At 42.6% G+C, this 13,137-nt stretch overlaps 1 protein-coding gene across 31 annotated transcripts in view; it reads right to left on the reverse strand.

Annotated features, from left to right (window-relative positions):
- CLASP2 (cytoplasmic linker associated protein 2) overlaps window positions 1–13,137 on the reverse strand; it is a 178,860-nt gene that overhangs the window by 78,474 nt on the left and 87,249 nt on the right. For all 31 annotated transcript variants that reach the window (XM_084754510.1, XM_084754512.1, XM_084754516.1 and 28 more), the window contains 7 exons: window positions 11,871–11,963; window positions 8,935–9,080; window positions 4,744–4,879; window positions 3,776–3,846; window positions 2,846–2,905; window positions 1,088–1,165; window positions 179–346 (listed from right to left, as the gene is read on the reverse strand). In XM_084754510.1, coding sequence (XP_084610636.1) covers window positions 179–346; window positions 1,088–1,165; window positions 2,846–2,905; window positions 3,776–3,846; window positions 4,744–4,879; window positions 8,935–9,080; window positions 11,871–11,963 — 752 coding nt within the window. The remainder of the gene's footprint in view (window positions 1–178; window positions 347–1,087; window positions 1,166–2,845; window positions 2,906–3,775; window positions 3,847–4,743; window positions 4,880–8,934; window positions 9,081–11,870; window positions 11,964–13,137) is intronic.

A 13,137-nucleotide genomic window follows, 5' to 3' on the forward strand; every position in this document is an offset into this window, starting at 1 on the left:
CAAACAACAGTCAAACTAGCACATGGTCTAATGCTAACAGCAGACCAAAGACGAAGAGCAACCAAGCCACTGTTTGTCAAGGTCATGCAGACACTAACCATCCCAGGGAATCACTAGGGAAAGGGATGCAGAACTTGTGTGTGTGTGTGTGTGTGTGTGTCCGTGTGCCCGTCCTTACTTGAGACTTTCCTGAGAGCTCGATGAGGACCTGTCTGACTGTGGAAGAGATGCCACACTGCCAGAACTCCTTAAGTAAGTTTGAAGACTTTTCTGATAGGATGGCTCAAGGGAATTATACAACGTTTCAGCTTCACCAGGAAAGTGGTTTCTAAGGCCCATGTATGTCCTATAAAAGAAAAAAAAAGTACAGTCAGTAACTGCTTGTCATTGACTGGAGAAACACAAACTCACACATGTTTAATGCGTTCTCTGTGACAGGTGAGACTTGTATAAGCTGAATGAATTCCAGTGGAAAAACTGCAGGCTCTTGAGAAAAGCAGACCTCAGTTCGCAGGATGGTTGTGCCACTTATGGCTCATGGAGCCCTGAGTGAGCTCCCAATCTCATGTGAGTGAGCCCCCAATCTTAGATGCAGCTATGGAGACAGTACTACTTTTGTAGAACTATCTTCAGGATTAAAAAGTTAAAAATAGTCCAGCTGTGGTGGTGCTTGCCTTCAATCCCAGCACTCAGGGGATGGGACCTCTGTGGATTGAAGGCCAGCCTGGTCTACATACTAAGTTCCAGGTCAGCCAAGGCTACAGGGTGAGAACCTGTTTCAAAGGGGTCAGGGGGGAGCAGGGTGGGTGTGGGTGGAGGGGGGTGCGGCGTGCACGTAATGAAAGTGAATACTCTCTGATGGAGTGAGAACAGTGAGGATTGTACACATCACAACTGAAAGTAGGTTGCTCTGTGTCTATCACAGAGTTAATGGAGAACGTGTATTTCAGTTTTGCTGGAGTTAGTCAAATGGAGCAATTGGGATATTGGTGATATAATTACCTCTCAACATAATTCCATAAAAACAACAACAAAATACCTTAAGAATGTTAAATTACGTTGTCACAAACATACAGTACAGACTTACTTTCTTGCCTCCACTCTGGCCTCAGCATCAGCATCATGAATTCCCTTCTTAATAGTTTCAACCAAGACAGCTGCATGTCTACATAACAAATGCATCTTTATGTTAATGCTCCACACTGTATTTCAGCACAAACAATAGTTATTCCTACATGCTACACATCTACCCACAAGGAAAGGGAAAAGTGAAAGATAAATTAGTGAAGTGCGTGCTAATAGTCCAGGATGGTCTTGAACTCAAAACAACAATCTTCCTGTATCGGCCTCCAGAGTGTTGAGGGTATAAGTGAGCAATGTCACACCTAACATCCCTTTCTCTCTCTTCTTATTACGATGGAGTCTTTCTCTGCAGGCTGAGCTGACTTCACTTAAGCTCTATCCTCCAGACCTCCAACTAGCTGGGACTACAGGTATGGCTTGGTTAAAGATTAAATGATTTTCTAACAATTTGTCCTACACATCTCACCAGTGTATTGTTTCCTTCTGATAATTCAGAAACTATACATCTGAAAATAATTATTTTTATAGAATCCTGACAACAGATAAATAAACAGGCAGTATATTAAACTTAAAAATTATAAATCTGAGGATGGAAATACTGTAGGACTGGGTCCTCACTACCCCACAGCTGCAGACAATGATTTGCCACATGTCTGCTCTAACCCAGTGGATCTATCCTAATGCCGAGGAGCTCTAATAGAGCTCTTCATGTTGTGGTGACACCCCCGCCCCCCCGCAACCATACAGTTATTTTGTTGCTACTTCATAACTATAATTGTGTTACTGTTATGAGTCATAATGTAAATGTCTGATATGCAGGATATCTGATAAGCAATCCTTATGAAAAGGTTGTTTGACCCATCCCCCAAAAGGGGTCAGGGACCATAAGTTGATAACCACTGATGTAACCAATAAATAAGTAGTAGCTGCCACAAAACAAACAAAAAAGTAATTACTTCATGCCTACGTTAAAAATTTTTCAATTAAAAAAAAAAAAAAAGACCTGTAAGGTCTGTAGAGATGGCTCAGCAGTTAAGAGCATATAACTGGAGTTTGGTTCCCAGCATCCACATCAGGTGGCTCATAGCTGCCAATAACCTCAGCCTCAGGGCATCTAACACTTTTAGGATCCTAGGACACCCACACTTCCATGGACAGCCACACACATAACTTTTTAAATAACAAAAACCTGTTAAGAATTGAAAATAGAAACCAGCAAACTATTCCGTAAAAAATGCAGGTTATCTCTGAAGCTTCAAAACTTGAAAGCAGCATGAAATAGTACATACACAGCCCTGTGAAGAGCCGACTAGCTGTTCGTGCTTTTCTTCATCTCAGAGTTACAACAGATGCTGTCCAGGGACACCTGTCAGCCAGTATGGAGAAACATTCCAACAAAGTCTCCTTTAAAAAAAAAATCTCTTCCTTCACACAAGAGGCCTTTTCATCCCTCTATGTAACCCTTCACTACACAAAAGACTAACTCAAGAAACCTACATCATATAACGCTTTTTAAAATGTTTGCCAAATAAACTCACCGTAGAGGATCTTATATAACCTATTCTACTTAAGGGCCATCACCCAAGCCGCCAAAGCCGCACTACTCACTGCTCAATGCAGAGAAGCAAAGCGTCACAGCTCAAAGGAAGAACTACAATGACAAACATCTCTAGAAAAACTGAGAAAAATAAAGCGGCACTCTCCGCATGTCATCGTGAGGAGACCCGAACTCGTTGTGTGTTTATAGGCTCGGGATGCCTACCTTTCCAGTGAATGAGTCTGCCATTCTTGAAGCAACAGATCTAAAAATTCAAATGAACGCCTGAAAAATAAATGCTAAATTACAATTAAACATACTGAGAAATACATTCATACTTTCTTTCACAATACTTCATTTTGACCCTGAATTAAACATACAGGACTTATCTCAATTGGAAAAAAAAATGGATTTAGAGAACTTTATTATTATGCTACATGGCTTAAAGGGACTTTGAATCCTATAATTTAACTTCAAAATATTCATTAAATAGAAAATAGTCTGATGGATCCACAAGAAATGGCTCAGCAGGCACACATGAAGGTGAAGGAGAGAACTGAGCCTACAAAGCAGTCTTCTGACTAGCGCATGTGCTAGGCAGCCCCGACATACACCAAATGCACATAATGAGATACACAGCGATGGCCAAGAAGTACACAACTGTCTACAACTTTTGCTTCTACTTAATGTGTGTACATAGAGTTTGAAAGCAAACTCGTATGTATTTTCTCCTAGCCCTCTAATTCTCAACTTCAGCCATACTGTTCTTCACTTGTAGGCTTTGAAAAAATGGGCTGTTAGTCAGATTTCACCTAGGGGCTGTTATTTTCTGAATCCTAATACTTCAAAGAAGCAACTACATAGCCAGCTGTCCTGGACTCACTCTGTAGACCAGGCTAGCCTCGAACTCACAGAGATCCACCTGCCTCTGCCTCCTCAGTGCTGAGGTTATAGGCGTGTGCCACCACACCCGGCTAAGAATGGACTCTTGAAAGCTGTCTTGTGACTTCCACAAATATACTACAGCGTGTACTCACACAGTGAAGGTAAACAAAATCATGGTTTTACTGGAAAAAGTAATTTTAAGAAGTCATAACTAGTTGTTACACTAAACTAAAAGTTATACTGAAAAACTCTTTTCCCTCTAAAACTTACCTTCTCACAGGAACCGACTTTGATGTGCAGTTGCTTGTTATTAAAGGAATAAGTCTGGGTACATGGGTATGCTGCAAAGACATTTTAGAAAAGCATGAAACACCGTGCATGTCATGTATGTGTCTTACACTTAAGGGCTTAGCCATGGTGCAGCCAGGAAAAAAGCTGTAAATCAGATCTAAAGAAACCCAAATTCCCCTAATTAGAGCAATACTGATGATGGTATAGTTTTTAATAGACAGATGTGAAGTTACCAATATGTAATGAAGACAAATTGGTCATATGCCCAGGAAGACCTGTACGCTCAAAGTGTGTGTGTGTGTGTGTGTGTGTGTGTGTGTGTGTGTGTGTGTGTGTGTAAAAATAGTAACTGCATGTCAATGAGATGGCAACCACAGGTTACCTACTGTGATAAATTCGCTGTGAAACGGTGATTTTTAAAAGAGCTTTCACCTGGCTGAATCACACAACTCTTAGATTCAAGTATGCAACAGACACGGCCCTCCATCTTCTAACTCTTAAGTTTCTCCTTAGTGAAGTAAACACTAAAATGCTCATAGATCCAGAACTTAGGCGTGGATCTGTATCGCCTTTGTTCTGGCTACCCTCACCTTTCTCATTCCTGCTTTGGCTATTAGGCACTCCATTTCTGATACTTCAGGAAGTATGGCGTCATTATCAAAATTTGTACGATACAGTGTCCATATCAAGGATGTGGTGCTTGCATAACCACCTGAGACCTGTGATTACATACCCAAGTACACACATAGACCTGCAGGTATTGTGTTCCATATTCAAATGGGTATACTTGTTAGTCTTTTATATTATTTACACGCTCTACAAAAACCGTGCACTGTTTTTATTGTCAGAAAAATAACTCAAAAGTAATTTTCTGTTCTTCAGAGGTAAAAATAATAATAATATGACTTAGTTAAGTCCACAGATGAGAGTCAATTGTGAGAACCTACCCGAATAATAAATCTGATTGCTGCACATCCAGAAGTTGCCATTACTTTTGCACTATTGGGGACAAGATTAAAAAGCGTAGGTACAATGGCTTCAGCGCCGTGATCAAACTTGTTTCCCAAAACTGTTGAAAGGTGGCTACAAAGAAACAAAAAACTATTTTAATATTAAATCAGAAAAAATATATTTGAGAAAATGTTTTCTATCCTAATGCTAGCCTCACACTCAGCATGTAGCCAAGGATGAGCTGAACTTCAGTCCTCCTACCTCCACTTCCCAGGCACTAACATTACAGGTGTGCACCACGTGCCTAGCTAATGAGGACGAGAACTCACAGTCAGAGAGGGTTTCATCCATGTTTCTACCACTCAGCTGCACCCCCCACTCCAGGTGCTGTGTCTTCTCTATATCTTCTCTTCTTTTTCCATCCAAGAACTGGCAGCCCAAAGATAAAATCTGGCATTTTAGCTAACTCTGTCCAGAGACACTGAGAGATGCTATATGATCAAAGAATGAAACTATGAATGCCAAGTAAACATTAAGTAATATTATTACAGCAGATATGGGTCTTTGTCAGATATTTCCATTTTCATACCCCAACAACCTAATGTCCAAAATATATTACTCTTAAATTCTAAATCTTACTCAAATCAATGTTTGCAAAATACTCCCTTTTTCTGATTAATCATCTAATTACTTTTATGGAGGGGTAGGGGAGGCACAAATATTCTGGTATCTTTGGGGCAGGATGTAAGAATTCAAAACTAGGGGCTAGAGAGATGGCTCAGAGGTTAAGAGCACTGGCTGCTCTTCCAGAGGTCCTGAGTTCAATTCCCAGCAACCACATGGTGGCTCCCAACCATCTATAATGAGATCTGGTGCTCCCTTCTGGTATGCAGGTGTACATGCAGACAGAACACTGTATACTTGTATACAGAACTAGTAGCCAGGTGTGGTGGCACAGGCTTTTAATCCCAGCATTCAGGGAGGCAGAGCCAGGAAATCTATAATAGAGTTCGAGGCCAGCCTGGTCTACAAACTGAGTCCAGGGCAGCCAAGGCTAAAAATACAACTCTAGTGTCTCCTAAAATTCAGTAATCTTAAGGACATCTGTATTTTATTTCCTTTTCACATTTGTAATTAAGCAACTGATTTCTGCCCCCCCTCTGTCTCCCCCCCCCCCGTGTGTGTGTGTGTGTGTGTGTACTAGCAAGTGTAGAATATGATGACAAGTTCAGTTGTCATCCTCAGGGATACCATCTACTCTCTCTCAGTGGCCTGAGATCACCAACTACGATGCATTCTAGCTGGCCAATGAGCCTAGGACTCTGTCTCCATTCCCCAGTGCTGAGACTAGAGGTGCACACCCCAACTCCCAATGCCTGTACAAGCAACTCACCCTTGGGTGGCCCTCCCAGCCCTGACTGCAGCTGCAATTAAAGCACGCAGGAAGAAGTTGTAGCTCCTGACAGTTTTGACAATGTTTGTGATAATGATAAATTTCAACAAAATCTTTTTGTTTGTTTTCTTTTGTTTTGCCAAACAGGGTTTCTCTGTGTAGTCTTGACTTGCTTTGTAGACCAGGCTGGCCTTGAACTCACAGAGATCTGCCTGCCTCTGCCACCCCAAGTGCTGAGATTACAGGTGTGCACAGCCATACACAGAATCTTTATTTGATTAATGTTTTATTTTTTGAAAATAGGGTCTTAGGTAGCCCATGCAGCCTTGAACTCACTCATAGCCCAGGATGATCTTTAACTCTGGACTCTCCTACTCTACCTGTCAGTGCTGTACTGCAGGTACCTATGCGTCCCCTGTCAGTGCTGTACTGCAGGTACCTATGCGTCCCCTGTCAGTGCTGTACTGCAGGTACCTATGCGTCCCCTGTCAGTGCTGTACTGCAGGTACCTATGCGTCCCCTGTCAGTGCTGTACTGCAGGTACCTATGCGTCCCCTGTCAGTGCTGTACTGCAGGTACCTATGCGTCCCCTGTCAGTGCTGTACTGCAGGTACCTATGCGTCCCCTGTCAGTGCTGTACAGCAGGTACCTATGCGTCCCCTGTCAGTGCTGTACTGCAGGTACCTATGCGTCCCCTGTCAGTGCTGTACTGCAGGTACCTATGCGTCCCCTGTCAGTGCTGTACTGCAGGTACCTATGCGTCCCCTGTCAGTGCTGTACTGCAGGTACCTATGCGTCCCCTGTCAGTGCTGTACTGCAGGTACCTATGCGTCCCCTGTCAGTGCTGTACTGCAGGTACCTATGCGTCCCCTGTCAGTGCTGTACTGCAGGTACCTATGCGTCCCCTGTCAGTGCTGTACTGCAGGTACCTATGCGTCCCCTGTCAGTGCTGTACTGCAGGTACCTATGCGTCCCCTGTCAGTGCTGTACTGCAGGTACCTATGCGTCCCCTGTCAGTGCTGTACTGCAGATACCTATGCGTCCCCTGTCAGTGCTGTACTGCAGGTACCTATGCGTCCCCTGTCAGTGCTGTACTGCAGGTACCTATGCGTCCCCTGTCAGTGCTGTACTGCAGGTACCTATGCGTCCCCTGTCAGTGCTGTACTGCAGGTACCTATGCGTCCCCTGTCAGTGCTGTACTGCAGGTACCTATGCGTCCCCTGTCAGTGCTGTACTGCAGATACCTATGCGTCCCCTGTCAGTGCTGTACTGCAGATACCTATGCGTCCCCTGTCAGTGCTGTACTGCAGATACCTATGCGTTCCCTGTCAGTGCTGTACTGCAGGTACCTATGCGTTCCCTGTCAGTGCTGTACTGCAGGTACCTATGCGTTCCCTGTCAGTGCTGTACTGCAGGTACCTATCGTTCCCTGTCAGTGCTGCACTGCAGGTACCTATGCGTCCCCTGTCAGTGCTGTACTGCAGGTACCTATGCGTCCCCTGTCAGTGCTGTACTGCAGGTACCTATGCGTCCCCTGTCAGTGCTGTACTGCAGGTACCTATGCGTCCCCTGTCAGTGCTGTACTGCAGATACCTATGCGTCCCCTGTCAGTGCTGTACTGCAGATACCTATGCGTTCCCTGTCAGTGCTGTACTGCAGATACCTATGCGTTCCCTGTCAGTGCTGTACTGCAGGTACCTATGCGTTCCCTGTCAGTGCTGTACTGCAGGTACCTATCGTTCCCTGTCAGTGCTGCACTGCAGGTACCTATCGTTCCCTGTCAGTGCTGTACTGCAGATACCTATGCGTCCCCTGTCAGTGCTGTACTGCAGGTACCTATGCGTCCCCTGTCAGTGCTGTACTGCAGGTACCTATGCGTCCCCTGTCAGTGCTGTACTGCAGATACCTATGCGTCCCCTGTCAGTGCTGTACTGCAGGTACCTATGCGTCCCCTGTCAGTGCTGTACTGCAGGTACCTATGCGTCCCCTGTCAGTGCTGTACTGCAGGTACCTATGCGTTCCCTGTCAGTGCTGTACTGCAGGTACCTATGCGTTCCCTGTCTTCACAAGATGCTGCAACGTACATGCAACAGCAGCACTCAGGTGAGTGCTGTGCTAAATGGGATTTCAGGGGAAGATGATATACAAATAGATTTTGATAAATTAATGGTGTTATGATTTGCTAAAATACCAGGAATGGGGTACTTAGAAACCAAATTAGGAATGAGAAAATTAAATACAGCCAGTCCCAGACCCATTTTTTCACTATACGCATGGAATTGATAAAATAAAAAAATAAAATAAAATAAAATAAAAATTCCATCAGCAGGGTGTCATTTTAAGGTGGTATAAAGATTATGGAAAATGTCTTTTATCTAGTGCAAAGGTTTGAAACTGTGGCCTCACACATGCTAGGCAAGTGTTCTATCCTCATGCCACAATCTTAGTAAAAGAAAAATTTAAGAAAGAAAGAAAATACAATCTGTATGTATAATAAAAATTATTTTGGGGTCATATATTAACTTCTTTGGGGGTGATCCTGCTACTGAGTTACTTAATGAACTCTGATTCAACAAGTACTACAGTCATTCATTAAAAAAAAAAAAATTAACATTCCAGGTATGGTGGTGCACATCTTTCATCCCAGCATTTGGGGAAGCAGAGAAGGTAGATTTCTGAGTGTGAGGCTAGCCTGGTTTACATGGTGAGTTCACACACAGCCAGGGCTATAGTAACAGCCTGTGTAACTGTATAACAACAGACAGAAGCGCTCACACAAGAGAGAGACACCTACGCAACAGTGATGCAAGCCTCTCTGACCACCTGGGATCTGAGGTCCTTCGCGGACAGCTTAAGTGCTCCATCCAACAAACGTAAATGCTGGAAAAAGCAATCATACTGTGCAGCCCCGGCAACAAGCAGTGATCTGATCTTCTTGAGCTGAAAGAGAAATGTTATTACTGATATAACACGAATGGTATCCAAACTACATCATCTAAGGATTTAAATGTGCTTCTTTAAAACAAACTGTATAGGCTTCATTACATTTACATAACTTAATTCAGAAATTTTAGTGGCATTGAATGCACCATGTAAATAAACATAAAACAAGAACAGGCTTTCTGGGAAAACAGTATTACAAGTTTCAGTACAGGTGGAACAAATGCATATAATACAAAAAGTAAATTAATAATTTTAAATCTTTATGTTTTAAATACAGTAAATTGTAATTAACATGAAATTTATCATTTTAAAAAGACTGAATTTGTGGCATTTATGTACATTCACAATGTCGGACACCATTATCATCACCTATTAACAGCCTCACTTCCCTCCCTTTCCTTCTCCCTTTGCTGCTGGCTGGCTGGGTGGGGGAGGGGTGGGGACAGAGAGACAGAGCTTAAGCTGAAACCCAAGGCCTCATACATGCTAAGCAAATAAGACAGTGGCACACACCTTTAATCCCAGCACTTGGGAGGCAGAGGAAGGTAGATTGCCATGAGTTCGAGGCCAACCTGGTCTACAAAGAGTCCAGGGCAGCCAAGGCTACACAGAGAAACTCTGTCTTAAAACACCAAAAAGAAGAAGAGGGAGGAGGAGGAGGAGGAGGAGGAAGAGGAGGAGGAATGAAAAGAAGAAGTTCCTGTCATGGCTGCCATCGGACATCAGAGAGCAGCAGCCAAGGCCCTGCCTACACCATGCCATGCGCCTCAACAGGGCTGAGTTGAGGCAAACCGAGTTCGTGCAGGGCATGATCAGGGAGGTGTGCGGCTTTGTGCCCTATGAGAAGCCCACAGAACTGCTCAAGGTGTGTAAGAATAAAGGCCTGCTCAAGGTCATCAAGAAGAGGGTGGGGGCACACATCCAGGCCAAGAGGAGGTGGGAGGAACTTAGCAATGCGCTGGCAGCCATGAGGAAGGCAGTGGCCAACAAGGACTGATGTCCCCCCAGTAAGCGTTTGTGTTCCCGAAAAAGAAAGGAAAAAATGATAAATCAACTAAAATAGATATACAAAACTGTGTTCAGCTGCACTACTGAAAGGAAAGCCCAAGTTGCAAGAAAAGATATTATTTGCACGTCAGAGGGGCAAAAGCTTTATAAATGAGATAGCATACAGTGCCAGAGAGAAAAAAAAATGCGCGCGCGCGCACACACACACACACACACAAGAGAAAAATTATGACGGACTTATCGACTGAAATAAAATCATATGTACTCTTTACCAAGAACCCATACGTAAGCATTCTAGCCTATCAAAACAAAATTGTTATTAGCATGTGCAAAGGCTTGGGATTAGTTCAGTGGTGGAGTACGTATTAACATCGTACCAAATGGAAGAGGGAGTACAAGGACACTTACTACGTCATTAGATGAGTTTGGTGGTAACCCCTCTAATCCCAGCACCTGGGGGCCAGGGCAGCCAATCTCCCTCTGTGAGTGAGGCCAACTTACTTTACACAACAAGCTGCAGGGCAGCCAAGGATACCAGAGAGACCCTATCTACAGAAACATAACTTAAACAAACAAAAACAACCCCACATCATTAAAATGCAAAAAAAAAAAAAAAAATCCCTAAAACAAAAATCTGTAAAATCATCAAATGAAAGTGATTTTAGTAAGTTACACATGCACATGTTAAACTAAAGAATGTATGCACACACTGGTCAGGGTTCCTTAACTGTCTGAGCAACTATGACATGCCTAGCATCTGTAACAGGTATACTGGACAGGCACAATTTGTTAAATCAACAGAGCAAGGGATTCAGCATTGCTTAGTTTTAGTGAAAGGAAGAAGGTAGAAAGTTGACGTCTTCACACATGTGTGCATGCACAGAGAAAATGTCATTCTCTGAAAACCACCCGACTGTTTCCGAAAGACTGCTTTCAAAGGAAAACAAAAACCTTCAGGTTCAAGTTTGTCTTTTAATCTGTGATTAGGTCACTCATGACAAAGTCGTTCTTTTAAAAATGCTGACTTATGCATGATTTAGGACTGAAAAGTAAACTAAAATCATATTCAAACAAATTCAGAGCACTATTTCTTGTGTTAACATGTTAAACATTCAAAACTACAGACTTAACACAGGGATGGGAAGCAATCTATAATGTACTATGTCATGAGAGCATAGACATCTTCAAACAGACCCTTCCCTTGCTTCCTAGGATGTTGAGGGACTCACTCTAATCTGACCAAATTAGACAACATCACAAAATGTGAAACACGTTATAAAACTGACATCAACACAAACATTATTTTAAGATTCATCAAATACTTCAAGGAATCTATGTAAATAATACCTCAAGGAAGATCAAAACTTTGTAAATTATTCACCTCATTTATTATAGTCACCAGAAAGCAGAAAGTCAGACGAATGGACACACTGCTGTGAAATCAAGTCAACTGCTGAGCAAATGCTGAGCCCACGCGAGAAGCGAATTTCTTCTCTGGCAAGTCCTCATGGCACAGGATGTACGATGGTGCTGACTATAGGCAGCTAGGTTAGAGCTCTCTGACCCAGGCTACCAGGACTGATGTGACCAGCAAAAATAGGAGAGAAACTCAATCTAAAGCTGATAATGCCTATTACTTGCTTGTTTTCTACAGAGAAATGTTACCTATCAGATTTTAATTTACTACCACTATCAGTCTGTGCCACAGCTGAACACCCGTTCTCGTCAAGCTTTGATCAGGACACTACTAAGACAAGAAGACAAAAAGTGAAAACTCACCGCATTGGCACGTTGGTCCCAGTCATGTTTGTCATCTGATAAAATTTCCCTGATCTTATTTAACGTTTCTTCAAGTTCTCGGCTAGAATAGATCTTTAAAAAAAAAAAAAAAAGATTTAAAATTTAAACATTTCTAGCTGTAAATAACATAAAATTAAGCACCAGTGTTTAAACTAGTTTTTTATATAATAAGGCCATTTTACACTCTTGCCACCACTTTTTCTTTTCTTTTTTTTAAAGATGTATTTACTTATTATGTATACAGTGCGCTGCCTAAATGTATCTACAGTCCAAAAGAGGGCATCAGATGACATTATAGATGGTTGTGAGCCACCATGTGGTTGCTGGGAATTGAACTCGGGACCTCTGAAGAACAGCCAGTGTTCAATCTCTGAGCCATCTCTCCAGCCCCTTCTTTTCTTTTTTCTTTTTTTTTTTTTAAGATTTACTTTTTTTTATTATATATACAGTGTTTTGTCTGCATGTAATGACTGCCGGCCATATCAGATTTCATTATAGATGGTTGTGAGCCATCCTGTGGTTTCTGGGAATTGAACTCATGACCTTTGGAAGAGCAGCCAGTGCTCTTAACCTCTGAGCCATCTCTCCAGCCCTTGCCACCTCTTTCAATGGAGAGTGTTACCAATATCCTTCTTTGCGGCCCCCTTTGCTACTTGTCCCCATGTGAACATTCTCAAACATGCTTCTAGAATGCTTCCAACAGAGCAGATGTCCAAGAAGGAATGAAAAGGGCACAATTTCTCAAAAACTACACTGATATACTATTGTAAAATACTGTTTAAAAGGCATGCTTTAATTTAGTTTTGTAAAACTAATTGAAAAAAAAAATGGCTAGTGCCAGAATAGACGAAGCATACAACTCACCTGGCTACATTCTATGACTAAAATGGGGGAACAATACTCAATTAAAATGGGGCCTTTTGGCAACATTCTTTAATAAATATAGTATATACTACGTCTAACTATAGTACAAGGTGTTATCCTGGATGACAAGTAAAGACCTTCTCTAATCCATGAAAGTCAACTCGGAATTCAATGCAGTGACTCCATATTTTTAAGCCCTTTCTCCCTGGGCTCCCCATATCTCTCCTCAGGATATACAAAGCACACTGGGTTAGGACTCTGTGGTAGAGTGACTCCTTGGTTCCTAACTGCTCTGGTTGACTGAGTCAGCATTTCCACACAAAGAACACTAGACGATCAAGTGTTAGACGGGAGATTATATTTCTGATTTTAGACAGGTTAT

Source organism: Acomys minous (assembly GCF_964271855.1).
Source record: "Acomys minous genome assembly, chromosome: 13".
Taxonomy (NCBI): Eukaryota; Metazoa; Chordata; class Mammalia; order Rodentia; family Muridae; genus Acomys; species Acomys minous.